The sequence below is a fragment of the Primulina eburnea genome, chromosome 4 (genome assembly GCF_022965805.1).
Source record: "Primulina eburnea isolate SZY01 chromosome 4, ASM2296580v1, whole genome shotgun sequence".
Classification (NCBI taxonomy): domain Eukaryota; kingdom Viridiplantae; phylum Streptophyta; class Magnoliopsida; order Lamiales; family Gesneriaceae; genus Primulina; species Primulina eburnea.
In genome coordinates, this window is record NC_133104.1 from 43,884,287 (window position 1) to 43,899,259 (window position 14,973).

At 41.9% G+C, this 14,973-nt stretch overlaps 1 protein-coding gene across 3 annotated transcripts; it reads left to right on the forward strand.

Moving 5' to 3' along the window:
• Window positions 1-254: 254 nt before the first annotated feature.
• Window positions 255-4,157, forward strand: LOC140829364 (uncharacterized). Of its 3 annotated transcripts, none has more exons than XM_073192537.1 (6): window positions 255-831; window positions 899-965; window positions 1,045-2,438; window positions 2,526-3,079; window positions 3,162-3,880; window positions 4,035-4,157. In XM_073192537.1, the coding sequence occupies exons 1-5, from the start codon at window positions 720-722 to the stop codon at window positions 3,855-3,857; spliced, it is 2,823 nt and encodes a 940-aa protein (XP_073048638.1). In that variant the 5' UTR covers window positions 255-719; the 3' UTR covers window positions 3,858-3,880; window positions 4,035-4,157. The 3 variants fall into 3 exon arrangements, with proteins under 3 accessions (XP_073048638.1, XP_073048639.1, XP_073048637.1); XM_073192538.1 differs by lacking the exon at window positions 4,035-4,157 and having other exon boundaries at window positions 255-607; window positions 677-831; window positions 3,162-3,975; XM_073192536.1 differs by lacking the exon at window positions 4,035-4,157 and having other exon boundaries at window positions 3,162-3,975.
• The last annotated feature ends 10,816 nt before the right edge of the window (window positions 4,158-14,973 follow it).

A 14,973-nucleotide genomic window follows, 5' to 3' on the forward strand; every position in this document is an offset into this window, starting at 1 on the left:
TCCGTGACTCTGGCACTGTGGATTCTCCAACGTCTCAAGTTCACGCCGCCGCTGCCACATTGCCCGTGGCGTTCGCCGGCTCCAATCCTGGTCCCAATCCATTCGCCGTTGTCTCTGGGTTATTTACAGGCGTACCTTCGCGTTTCGGCCAGCCTCCTTCCGCAAGAGCGAGTGTTCCTCTCGGCTCCGGTCAGAACTCAACGATGGCCATGGGTATTTCTTCATTCATTTTCTTGAATCATTACTCAGCGTTTCTTGATTCCTTGAATATTGCTTGTCGTCGCGATTGACTTACAATTCTCTTTACTGTTTTGTATTGATTTTGCATCTGAGAAAACAAATGATGGACACTGGGTTTATCTGTGTAACTGAGTTACCTCTTTGGACGTCAGGTTTCTGTGGGGAGTGATGGATTATTGTTAGACCATTCATTAGCCGTTGTTTTGTATGTGTGGTAAAGCGGCCATTATTTGGCCCTGTGTTGTACATCAGTGACAATTGATTTTTCTGAACATTTCTTGCTTTATGCAGTGGTTTTTGACCCCAAACAGTCCATTGACTCTAATTATGTCCCTGTTGCCACCCAAATTGAGGCCGCACACACCGGGTATGTGTGGTATTTGTTTACTAAATAGAATGTGAATTTGCTTTTGCTCACTCCCTTGTTGGTTTTCAGGTTGCCAGCTGCAACGTCATCCCCACCTCTGACTGCTCTCAATATGGTGACCCCATCTTCGATGGAAGTTGTCCCATCTGTCCCTGCTATTATTTCTGCTTCGATTATTACTTCGGTGATGGCCACTCCCTTGATTCCCTCTTCGAATGCATCTGGTATGCCCTTGGGTTGTGGTTTATTTGTTTGGTAGAGATGTTTGAAGTATCCACTCATTTCTTGTAGGTGCACCAGCTATTAATCCATTTGCATCCGAGCCAGGAGCTTTACACAAATCTGAAGTTGAAGCTAGGTATGAATTGCATCTTTCATGGTTATCTGTCTCCTTTGTGTATTGCAATGTTTCTAACTTATCTCTTGTTCCACTGTAGGAGCTCGACCTTTGCTTCTCTGGCTCTTGCTACTATTGGCCCTGTGCGGCATCCTACCTATCATGAGAATCAATTCCCTCCATCAGTCCATCAGTTGTTCTTTCCCCTGCCTTCACTACACTCGAGGGATTTGTTGCTCTCCAGACGTTTATTGCCCCACAGTGAGCCTTCCCAGTTCAAATCTTGGCCACGGGTTCCTGAGGGTTGGGTTGAGTGGATAGATCGTTTGACCCCTCATTTTGGGCAGCAGTGGCGCCATCAGGGCTTGTGGCCACTGGTTGTGACTTCCAAGATGAAAATAAACAAGCAATCCGTTTTATTTGATTGTCTTCTCCGGTTTTGGTCCCCTTCCAGCAATGTTTTCATCTTCCCCTTTGGCCCAATGTCTATAACTTTGTATGACATCTCTTTGTTCCTCGGGTTGCCTGTGGTTGGGCCTGACTCCCCCTATTTCATTGATGATCCCGCTGCCCCGACTTTAGCTCATACCCGTTACTGCTATCCCTCCTATCGGGCAGTGGTCAAGGAATGGTCCTCGCATACAGGTGTTCCTTCTGTGGTTGAACACGTCATGTTTCTATGGGTCTTGATTTGCCATTACATTTTCTGCCCTTCGTCCGGCAAGCCATCATCCGAATACCTGCCCCTTGCATGCTCCCTCAGCACCGGTAGAGTGTATAATTTGGCGGTGATGCTTCTAGGGTCCGTATACCGCAGTTTGAATCAGTGTGTTCGGCACGATCCTATTTCCAAGCTGGGGGGAGTATCATGGTTTCTGCAAATATGGGCCTTCTCTTATTTTCCTGGCGTGATGGACTTTCTTGCTGGCCCTCCTACCATGTTGCGCATTACTTCACTGATGGGGAGCCACCTTACTCTTTCCGCCTCTGATCTGATGGATTACTTGCAGCGGCTGAAGCTTGATACACTCAATCTTCCAGCACGACCGAGCGTTTCTTGCCTTACCCGGCCTTTCTGGGTTGGTGCTTTTCCGGACTTTAATGGTCGTTCTCCCGATGAGATTGCTGCTCTAATCTTGACTCGATATATCCATCCCAGATTATTGGTAGTTGATTGTTCTTCCACACGCCCGCCATATAATGACAAGTCGAGTTGGTCGTTCGAATTTTACAATCCTTCTTTATATGCGTACCAATTCTGGCTCTCACCGGCAGTTCCTCACACCTCGCTATCTTTCCCGGTGGATTTGACTCATATTGTCTCAGAGATCGCCTCTAGGAGACTTTCCAAGGCAACCGTACAGCTCCTATCCACTTTATCCGGGAGGTTTCTCAGCCCGATGGTGCCACTTGACCGAAAGATGGCCGAGTCATTTGCTATTTGGTGGAAGTCACGCTATCTAGACCTCATTCCATCAGTAATTCGACACCCTGGTATGGTCTGGTATCCTTCTTTATGTTTACATAACGCTTTGTTGTCGATATCTGTTATTCCAGCATTGTTTCTGTGATTTCTTGTAGATGCTCGCAAGCGAGATGTGGCTCCGAGTGAAGACAGTCCTGTGTCTGTCAAGCTCCCAAAAATGGATACTCAAGGGAGTTTGAAACTCAAACAGGAGCAGGTCACAGTGCCTCCGAAATCTCAATCCTTGAAGACTAAAGCCGCTCCTAAAGCTGCTCCGACAGGAAATATCACTCGTAGGCTCCAGACGGTGGGTCGGCGATATCATACTCGCCATTCAACTAAACTGGTTTCTGGCCCTAGCAACACCGTTGATGACCCCATCATCCTTGGTGAAGATGATCCACCTCTTGTCTCTGAGCGACCGAGCCCCAAGAATTCTAGCCCCGAGGTTTCAGACATTAATGAAGCTTTTGACACTGACTTCAGTCCAGCCACATCTGAACAGAGAGTCCTTCAAGCTGGAATATCTGGTGTTAAATTTGATACCAATCCTGATGTTTCTGAGGAAAGAGCCACTGATAACCCTTCTATCTTGAGGGACTTCCCCTCTACTGCTGGATTCAGTCCAAATTCTCCCAATTCATTGCCCGTTGCGGTCACCCTTTCTATGGTAATTTCTCTCAACTTTTCTCTTCGTTTTGAATACCTCCGTGTATTTGCTATGCTCAACCTTGACTTTGTTTATTTGACAGGATTTGACATCTCGGAGGGCTCGACTCAAGCTTATAGGGGAACCCGAGATCCAGGTTGATTTGAGCTTCTCGGACGATATCTCATCAATGCCTTCCAATCTTGAAAGGTGTACACCGTCTGTGGAAGCGCTCGCTCATGCAAAGATGGCCATTCGAAATTTCCTTGGCCTTGGCTTGCATCAACTTGGGGAGTCCCAACGACTAGCTATGCTGTCATCTGTCTCTATTCTCAAGACTTCCTCGGAATTCGCCACTTCAGAGTTTGGTATACTTGACGATCTTCCTACTATATTCTCTAAGTCAGACGCTGCCTTTGCTACTAGTTCGGATATGATATCCCAACGCACGTCATTCCAGAGTAAGCGCGAAAAGAAGGAAGAGTTGGACAAGCATGATAAGGTGGTCCGTGAGCAAATCGCCGCAGTGACAGCTAGTTATGATGTGGAAGAAGCTGAAGTCAAGCGATTGGAAGAGGAGATTCACAGGCGCAGAGCTAGGATGGTCACTTTGTTGGACGAGGCAGAAAATTTGGAAGCAGCTCTGTTAGAAACAAGGAAAAACTCGCATACCATCGGCCATCAACTTTTCGGCCTCAAGAATGATTATCACATGTGGACCAGTAGACTTCACGAGGCCGAGATTACCCAGTCCGAGTGTCTGGCCAAGTGGGAGCAGCTCCGCACTTTATTTCCATGACTCCTCATTTGTTCAGTTTCTTAGTATGCAATGAATGTGAGCGATTGTCGTGTTCAGGGCAACTTGTTTTGAGGACACTTTACGAACACACTCTTGCTTTTGGGCTTTTATATTCCTATATCTCTTCTTTTGCTGGTTCATTCTTTTCGTGCACATTGGCATGTTTATTTTCAGCAGGTAGCATGGATTGGCCATGGGTTGGCCTTAATTTTCTGGTGTATTCGATACCTAAACCTTGGTGTCGTTTGGGGCTCTTTGAAACACCGGTAAGTCTTGCCCTTACATGCTCTTATGTGCTCTTATGTGCTCTTATGTGCTCCTATGTGCTGCATCCACTCAAGACGATTCCCTCGCCCCTAACATTATGCATTGCACTTCAGTCGGATCCCTTTCCCGCATACACGTATATGCATTTGCACTTCAGTCGGACCCCTTTCCCGCATACACGTATATGCATTTGCACTTCAGTCGGACCCCTTTCCCGCATACACGTATATGCATTTGCACTTCAGTTGGACCCCTTTCCCGCATACACGTATTTGCACTTCAGTTGGACCCCTTTCCCGCATACACGTTTACTTACTGTTCTTGCATGCGGTGGCTCCGCTTCTTATCTATTGATTGTTGGTTTGGTGACGGTGGATTTGTACGGGGTGTTATGTATTGGAAGGAGTTCACATTCGTTCTTAATCAACTTAACACAACTCACTTCAATAGCTTCAAATCAAAACCATAGGTTGACTTAAAACTCCCCACTCAAGATTATTCTCTCCCTTGATCCATTATCCATACACAATGAATCCAATATGATGAAAGTGGCCTATTGGCCGACTTTTATTAATCATTCGTTTTCTGAATCATAACAAATATTTACATCAGTGGCCATACAGCCTACTTCAAATAAAATTCTTACAACATGAAGCTAAAAACAGTATAAAAATGGCTGAGTAGCCTATTTCTATACTAAAATTAACTTCTGGGTCTCTTGTGGCTTGCATAGCGTCCTTGTTCTTTTCTGTTCTTCTTTTACTCCCCGCTATTCCGCTTGGCAAGCTCAACTCCTCGCTCGGTGTGTTTCTTGCCTGCCATATTCCAAGTGGCCTGAAAGCCTACTTCATGGTCTGTCACTGCACATGCAAGCCACCGATTTATATAATGACAGAATGGAACATTAGAAATATGGGCCGAATGAATAATAAGTGGCCGCAAGGTCAACTCCCTAGTGAAACAAAGTGCCTCCAAAATAATGAAGTCTCATTTTCTCTAAACAATCTTATTGTTTGAAACATAAACAACGGATACCTCAGTGGCCCTAAGGCCTACGTCATATTACGTACTGAAATAAGAAACTAAAAATATACGAAAGTGGCCCCGAAGGCCAACTCCCCACTGAATATCAGTCTTTTAGTTTTCTTTATTCGCTCACTTTTCTACTTCTTCCCTCATACTTGGAAAATACGGCTTGAGATACTTGCCGTTTATGCATCTTTTGTGTGGATGGCCATCTATGCTTGATAGCCAATATGCATTTCCGTCTAACACCTTATGTACCTTGAATGGTCCCTCCCAGTTGGGAGACCATTTACCCAGCTCTCTATCCTTTGTTCCTAGTGGTAGTATGGTCTTCCACACTATCTCTCCTTCATGGAAACTTTTCTTGTTAACTCTTTTGTTGTAGATTCTTGCCACTTTCTGTTTCTGTAACAGCAAAGCATTGTACGCTTGGATTCTCAACTCATCTAGTTCTTCTAGCTCCATGATCATTGCTTCATTATAATGCTCGAGGGAAAGTTCATTTTGCTTTGCCACTCGCATTGATGGCACCATAATCTCCAATGGGAGCACTGCATCATGGCCAAAGGTAAGGGAAAAAGGGCTCACTCCAGTGGCAGTCCTCTTGGATGTCCTGTATGCCCACAAAGTTTCTGATAATAGCCTTGGCCAATCCCTAGGATTCTCTTCCATCATCTTTTGTAGAATCTTTATCAACACTTTATTTGACGCTTCGGCTTGCCCGTTAGACTGTGGGTAATGAGGGGATGAGTTTATCAATTTAATTCCATAGTCTTCTGCAAACTCCCTCATATCTGAGCCTGTGAACATAGTTCCCTGATCTGTGGTCAATGACTCTGGAATTCCAAATCTATGAATAATATTCTCTTTCACAAAGTTAATAACATCCCCTTGCTCCGCTTTCTTCAAGGGCACTGCTTCTACCCATTTGGTGAAAAAATCTGTAGCCACAAGGATGAACGAGTGGCCTTTAGATGATGAAGGGTAGATTTTCCCTATTAAGTCCATGGCCCAGCCTTTGAATGGCCATGGTTTGACAACGCTGTGAAGTTCATCCGCTGGAATTCTTTGGATGTTCCCATGTTTCTGACATGGCTGGCATCCCCTAGCATACTTGATGCAATCTTTCAGGATGGATGGCCAATAGTAGCCATACCTCCTTATCAACCATCTCATCTTTATTCCAGATTGATGCGCTCCACACACTCCCTCATGAACTTGCTTCATGATCTCCAAAGCCTCTGGGAAGCCTATGCATCTGAGAAGCAGACCATCTAACCCTTTCCTGTACAAATCACCCTCCACTAAAACGTAATTAAGAGCTCTCATCTTTAAACCATGTGGAATATCTTTCCCGGTTGATTCTAATACCATTTTCATGTCATCCCTCCAATCCCCAGCTAAATTTACATCCAAGTTGAGCGTGTCTACCTGAATCCCTCTTTGCTGAATTGAAGGGTGGTTTTTCTTCTGAATCAACACTAGTCTGTGAGTGAGTTCTGGAGACATCTTCAATCCCGAAGCAACCTGTGCCAACTCGTCTGCCTCCCAATTTTCTTGTCTTGGGACGTGGACTAATGACACTTCCTCGAAATCATCTAGAAGTTGGGATGCGGCGGTATAGTAAGGTGCCAAGGACAAACTTGTGCATTTGAACTCCCCTGACAGCTGTTTGAGTACCAGCTGAGAATCCCCTGATATCAATAATTCTCTTGCCCCTAGATCTTTCAGAATTTCCAATCCAATGACCAGTGCTTCGTATTCTGCTTGATTGTTGGTGCATGGGAAATCCAAATTGAAGGATAGAGCGGTTTTCACACCTCTTGGGGAGGTGATCACAATACCAGCTCCAGCTGCTGTTTCTGTGCTTGATCCATCGAACTTCAACTCCCAGGGTTGGACTCCAACTCCACAAACTGGAAACCCAACCTGTTCTCCAATAAACTCATCAAGTGAAGGGTGATCAGCTAAAAAATCGGCGATAGCTTGGCCTTTTACTGATTTTTGGGGATAATATGTCAATGTAAACTCGGCCAACGCTAAAGACCATTTGCCAATTCTCCCAGAGAGGATGGGTCTATTAAGCATGTATTTAATCAAATCGGTTTTAGCCACCACAAACACTCTTGATTGAATCAAATAATGTCTTAACTTAGTACATGCATAATACAGCGTTAAGCATAGCTTTTCAATCACAGAGTATTTTACCTCTACTGGAGTAAGGAATCTACTCAAATAATAGATGGCTTGTTCATTTCCTTCATGATTATTTTGAACTAGTAGACACCCAATTGATTCATGAGCAGCAGAGATGTATAATTTAAGGGGCATTCCATACCTGGGGGGCATAAGCACAGGTGGATTAGCTAAATATCTCTTGATCACATCAAAAGCCCTCTGATGCGACTCTTCCCATTTGAACTCCCCGTTGTCTTTGAGCTTCAACAGCTGTGAAAACTCCTTTGTCTTCCCTGCAAGGTTAGAAATAAAACGCCTCAAGTAATTCACTTGCCCAAGGAAGCGTTGCAACTCTTTCTTGTTCCTAGGTGGATTTGCTTCCATAATCGCTTTGGCTTTGTTCTTATCCACTTCAACTCCCCTCTGGTGCACAAGAAATCCCAGAAAGTTTCCTGCCTTCACGCCAAATGCACATTTCAATGGATTTAACTTTAATTCATGTTGCCTCATTCTTTGGAAACTTTTCCTCAAGTGCTCAATGTGATCAGTAGCTTGTTTGGACTTTACAACGATATCATCTATATATACTTCAATATGATGTCCTATCATGTCATGAAAGATGGAGTTCATGGCTCTTTGATACGTGGCTCCCGCGTTCTTTAGCCCGAATGGCATAACAAGCCATTCAAACGTACCAACAGCTCCCGGGCATCTGAATGCTGTTTTGTGAGTGTCAGTCTCGGCTATTTTGATTTGGTTGTAGCCCGAGAATCCGTCCATGAAAGACAACAACTCATGTTTAGCCACTGAATCAATTAACATATCAGGTATCGGCATCACATATACATCTTTGGGAGTTGCACAGTTCAAGTCTCGGAAGTCGATGCATATTCTGACCTTGCCATTCTTCTTCATTACTGGCACAATGTTTGAAAGCCACTCGGTATATCGGATTGGCTTTATAAACTTGGCCTTCAACAATTTCTCAACTTCCTCTTTCACTTTCAATTCAACTTCTTTTGACATGCGACGAGATGACTGTTGAAATGGTTTGAAACCTTCTTTGAGTGGAAGTCGATGTTCGACCAATTTTCGGTCCAACCCTGGCATGTCATCATAACCCCATGCAAAACAATCTTTGTATTCCTTCAACATGCTGATCAAGTCTTGCTTCAACTGCTCTTCCAGTAACTTACTCACATATACAACTTTTGGATTCTCAAGCTCCCCCAAGTTAATCTCTTCCAATGGGTCTTGAACTTCATGTTGGCCATCTTCCAGTTGAGATGGCGCCATCAACAACTCATCGACTTGGAGCTCATCATTTTCGTATTCTTCTTCTTGGACCACTTCAGTTCCATAAGTGTCCCATGCTTCCTCTTCCTTTAGTTTTTCCAGTACTTGCTGCACATGTGCCTTCCATATAGAGGTTGCAGCTACCTCCTTTCCTCGTTGGTTCGAATCAATCATCAATCTCCTCAATCAGTGGCTGAATTATCGGCCTCGATGGCACGATAACGGTAGGTTTGAGGATTCTTTCCAACACCGAGCTTGGAATTGGTGTTTGCATGTACAGTGGATTTTCTTTCTTGCTATTGCTACGGATTTTGATGGGCCCAAAATCCCCATTATAATATCTGGCTTCTACTGCACTTGCACTTGTTTGGAACGGTTGTCCATCCGCTTCTACGACCTCCACGTCATCCCCCTTCCAAAATAACAACAGTTGGTGCATTGAGGATGGTATGCACTGGTTTGCATGGATCCAATCTCTGCCTAACAACGCTTGGAAGTTGGCGGAGGAGTTTACCACGAAGAATGCACATAAAGATGACATACTCCCCACAGTAACATCGGCGGGGAGTACCCCAATGGTCTTGGTAGTTTCCCCTGTAAATGCAGCAACCGAAACTTCTGAAGGGATCAAGTCTTCTTCATTTTTGCCTAGATTTTTCAACATTCTTACTGGGAGAACGTTCACTGCTGAGCCATTGTCAATCAACACTCTAGACACTGGCTTCCCATTCAAGTGGGCTTTGATGTACAACGGCCTTATGTGCTTGGTCATGGCCGGTGTAGGCTTTTCAAGTATCACCTGCTGAGGCTTGTTTCGGTGATCCTCCTTGATAATCACTTTTGAACTCCCTTCGGGGAGTTTAATTGCCTGATCTTCTTTTTGCGACGATTCATGGGGTATCAACTCCCCGTTCCCTTCTTCTACCATTTTAAATATCTCGGGTAGTATCACCACTCCAGTGGCACAATCCACAGTGATGTGAAATTCCCCAACGCGAAAATTAATTGATTTCCTTGCTTGATCATCCTCTTCGCTTAATAAATCATCATCGTCTTCAACAAACTTGTCCTCAGTAGCCGATCTTCCAAACTTAGATTTACTCCCCACTGGCTCATTGGAGACTGGAACATCAGTTTTGGATTCATTCTTCAGCTTAGCGAACTCCTCTCTTCTTGCAATAGCTCTTTCTCTCAACAGTCGTCTCTTTTGTGTCCTAGTCGGTGGCCTAGGGAACTTTTTGTGTTGGGCCACTCTCCAAGACTCACTGAACTCCCCTCTGGCTGGAAGAACGTATCTTGGCTTTACTCCACTGTTCTCAATCATTTTTCCTTTTGTGATTTCGTATGAACGCCGTTCTCTGCCGTGATCAGCTGATACTTTTCTGGTTTCCACCCTCCTTGACTCAAATTCACATGCATTTCTCCTGTTTGAATACCTTTGGTGATGACTGTGAGATGACTCCCCTCTGAACCATTGCTTCTCCATCACTGGTCTTTCAAGAAAATGTTGATCCCTCGGCCTAAAGGCCGCGGATTCACCAACACTTCTAGGGAAACGCTGCTGGGCTATTGGCATTCCATCGACACTGTGCTTTCCATGAGCTTCAAACAATTGACCCTTTGGAATCCAGTATTTCTTGATCACTCGGTCTTTCACTGCAAAAGATCGCCTTCTCTTCTCATTGAGAAGATCTCTCAAATCTGTCATATTCACATTAACCAAAGCAACGGGGGGAAAAGGATCGTCATCCACCGCCATAGACTCTTGTTTGTTAGGGAACTTCACAACTCCCTTGTTAATTCTGTCCTGCAAGATATTCTTGAACGCCCAACAAGACTTCGTAGCATGATTGTAAGAGTTGTGGTACTTACAATACTCTCTTCCCTTCAGCTCTTCTGTAGGTGGCATCTTATGATCAGGCGGGAATGTGATGAATTTTTCCTTTACCAAGAAATCGAAGATTTCCTCGGTCTTTGACGTGTCAAAAGTATAGTGCATGTCTTTGGGGAGTTGGGAGCTATTATTCTTTTCAGGTTCTGCTGGCTTCTTTTTTAGCAGGGGAACGGTGCAAGAACCAGCTGACCGAATCTCCGCCAATGCCACATCTTCCACCTCTTGATAATACGACCCCATAGCAGTTTTCTTCTTGTACGACTCTTCCCTCAAAAGCTCTTCGTATTCAGCCACTTTGGCGGCTAGCTCAAAGAAATCCCTGAACTCCATTCCCTGGAATTTCTTCCTTAATTCAAAATCTAGCCCCTTTTGTGCCATCTTCACGAACTCAGTCTCGGGTAGGAACACCTTGCACCTATTCTTCATCTTCTTGAACCTGTCTATGAAATATTCCACAGACTCTCCTTTCTTTTGAGTGACTCTGGATAAGTCGGCAATGCACACTTCAGGCTCTGTTCTATAGAATTGAATGTGAAATTGTCTTTCCATTTCTTGCCAACTCATCACTGAATTTCTGGGGAGCGAGGCATACCAAGCGAATGCAGTTCCAGTGAGGGAATTTGGGAATAGCCGCAACTTTAGATTGTTGAAGTTCTCCAAGTTGGCTAATTCCCCGCACTGGATGGTGAATCTGGCTATGTGTTCCATGCTGGACTGGCCATCCTCCCCGGAGAATAAACTGAACTCATGCACTCTATAACCCCTTGGGTACGGGTTATTCACGTCAATGTAGTCGGGATATGGTTTGTGGAACTCTGGGCGGCCAATCTGTTTCAAGGCCGGCCCATATAACTCTTGAACAGCTTCTCTCACCATTTCTGGATCAATCCCGTGCAAATTCCGAGCGGGGAGTTGGTGATGGTAATTTGCCCCCCGAGCTTGAAACCCTGCATTTAAACCAAAATTACCCCCTGGGAAGCCTCCATCTCCTCCTGGATAATCCATGTGCGATATGTCATCATAAGCTCCCGGTTGGTACAGAGGATTGGTCACGCTGAACACTTGAGCAACTGGTTGCTTCGAGCTCCCCACTCCATGAGTACGTGGATATGGCTGAGCTCTCCCTCCTAAGGTTTCTTCTCTCTTGTGAGGTGGTGTGTACCTTCTTTCGGGCTGATTTGGGAGAGTACACTCTGGGCGGCGGGGATCGCCAGCCCTTGAGTCTCCAACTCCCTGATCGGATTCATGAACTTGGTTGCTTCCCTGGTCAGCCTCTTTGCCAGTAGTATTTTGCTCTCCTCGAAGGGACTTACTCGGCTTACACAAAATGGATTTCAAACAGTCAGCCATCGCCTTAGATAATGCCAGTGAGATTTCCTCAATCTTTGTATCAGTCAGTTCTCCAATCACCCTGTTTGAGACTTGGTCATTAGTAGTAGAAATCTGTAGATCCATTTCTTCAACCTGTGGTTCAACAACGTGTTGTTCTGGCTGAGGCGCTTGAGTTCCCTCTTGATTCGCCAGAGACTCCCCACCCTCCTGATTCACGTTTTCCTTTCTTCTTGGCGGCATAGTGATGGTCCCACTGGGCGTGCCAAAAATATGTTTGCACAATATTTGGTGTTGCGGGCGTGCCAGGTGCGAAGTGCACCGATTTGTGTGAAAACGATAAAAATCTAACTTCTAAAATCAAACGACGGTGAATTCTAAATTTGATCGTTGGTTCTAATCTCCTAAAACATATGCGATGCCAAAATTAAGAAAACTATTGGAAAGTGACGGAAATAAACCCCTGACATGTTTTGCATTTACAAAAATGTAGGAATTCATCAAAGACATGAAAAATATAATAATTTGTTGCTGAAATCTAAAATGAGAAGACGTAAATTGCTAGAAAACTTAAAAAAAAGTGCTTGAAGCAGAGAGCTTCTTTTTTGCAGATTTTTGTCTGTGTAGAGTTGTGTGTGTGTCTAGCCTTTCTTCTGCCGATCTCTTTTCTCCCCCTGGCTGTGCGTTCCACTCCACTCCCCCATGATCCATGTTCACGCTTTCTACGCCACGATCTTAACCTCCCACGTTCTTCTCTCCTTTAGCGCTCTTGACCAGATTTTGAATCGATTAAATCCATCCGTCACACTTAACGGGCCTATACAATTTAATTGGGCTTGTGATTAATGTGGGCTTCATGATTAATTATTTTTAGCCCAAACAATAAGCATTCGAGTTTTAAAACAGTTCACTATGTCAAGAAACCAAGCAACTAATATGAAATAATTTGGAGTATTTCATTCATGGCACTACTGCATCCTGCACTCGAACCGCGTCGGCTTGAATATTTGCTTAAACAACTTCCTGTCTAGTTTGTGTCCATAAAACCTTTTTTTAAACGAATATCAAATTAGTATTAATTGTATCATTTATATATATTCTTCCTTATGTATTTTTTATTTTGAAAAAAAAAACAAGAACTCGATAAATTTAGAATGTATATGTAACCTTTATGTCATTAATTTGTGGTTTAAATTTATAAAAAAAATATATATATAATCTAATTTCTTCTCATGTACGTATCATCTTGAGCCTCTCTCTCTCTCTTTTGGGATTATATTCTGCTTTTTAACAATTATTATAGTTCTCTAAAAATGAAGAAGGTTATTAATATATGGAACTGTTACTGATTATTGTATTTAGATCATAACTTGAAATTTTATCAATGTGATTTGGTCGATTAAAAATATCGATGTTTCTTTTAGAAAGAGATTGGTCAAAATAACGAAGGCAAAATCACAACCGAAGTTTTATATAATTTTTTGTTAATTACTCGAATTTAACTTTTTACAATTCCAGATAAATATTATTTATACAAAAACTCTTGTGAGACGGTCTTACAGATCAATTTTGTTGGTTGAATATCTTATTTGGGTCGTCCATGAAAAAATATTATTTTTTATGCTAAGAGTATTAATTATTATTATGAATATCGGTAGAGTTGATATACAAGTTCGTGAGACCGAGATCTACTCTATTATTTATACTTAAATCTTTGTTATTTATACACCATTGTGTGCAAAATCGTAAATTTTTAATTAATTTAATATACTATAAGAAAACGTGAGTGATATTCAAAATATGCACATTCACACAAATTAAAGTTGAAAATACAGAATCAGAAAACGTGAGTGATATATAAATATAAGAAAACGTGAGTGATATACAAATAAAAAGACGTTCACTTCTAGACTTTTCCCGTCCCAAAGCTCGATGGATCCCTAATTTTTGTTTTTTAGATATAATAATTTAAAATCTATTAATTTATATTCAACCCATAAAAAAATCACACACACACACATATATATATACTAGTTACTCGGCACACGCGATGCGTGTGTATCGCGTGTATGTACAATCTTTTTTATCATTATCGATGGACTAAAGTGAAATTTGACAAATTATGGAGAGACTAAATTGATATTTGAATTGTTGAAATAAAAAAAATACAAATAAAAGTGTGTGTTGAAATAAAAAAAAAAACAAAAAACAAAAGTGTAATATTAATATCACATAAGGGGTAAAATTGGAAGAAAAGTTGGTGTCCTCTCTAGGTAGTTACTATCAATGCCTCACACTTAATAGATAGTATAGATATATACTTCTATACTATTAATAATATTAAGGCTGAGCACCTTATAAAAACTGCCAAGGAGGACACCATCTTTTTTTTCCAGTTTTACCCTTATATGCTACTAATATTACACTTTTGTTTTTTGTTTTTTTTTTTAATTTCAACACACACTTTTATTTTTATTTTTTTTTTATTTCAATCATTCAAATATCAATTTAATCCCTCCATAATTTGTCAATTTTCACTTTAGTCCATCCATAATGATAAAAAAGATTGTACACACGCAACGTGTGTACAGAGTAACTAGTATATATAGTTGTTGCGATGGGTACAAGCCATGTTTACTAAATCCCAGGACTCGCACTCGTTTGTATACCCGCTTAACCGTATTTAAACATATCTCAAATGGGATAGGTCTAAGACAAGTTTGGCCAAATTCTCATTGGAATCGCCTTGCACCAAAGATGAAATTTGACGGATCCAATTAAGTTTGTGCACGTTCAAAATTAAATTATTTTTTAATTTTATTAATCATACAAACAAAATATTTAAAAATTAATAAATCATTAAATTATTTTCCAAAATATTATGATCGGATATACATTATTTAATAAATAAAAAAATATAAATTGATTTTTTTTTAAAAATTATATGTATACATGCATATGCGGACGCAAGCGGCAAGTCCATCTAAGTATATTACATTAAATATATTTAGTTTAATATTCTAAGAGGTTGATTTATTATTCTATATAATAAAAATATAAATATAATAAGAAAATTTGATAATAATAGTTAAAATAAGAAGAAAGAAAGAATTAAAATTAAAATTT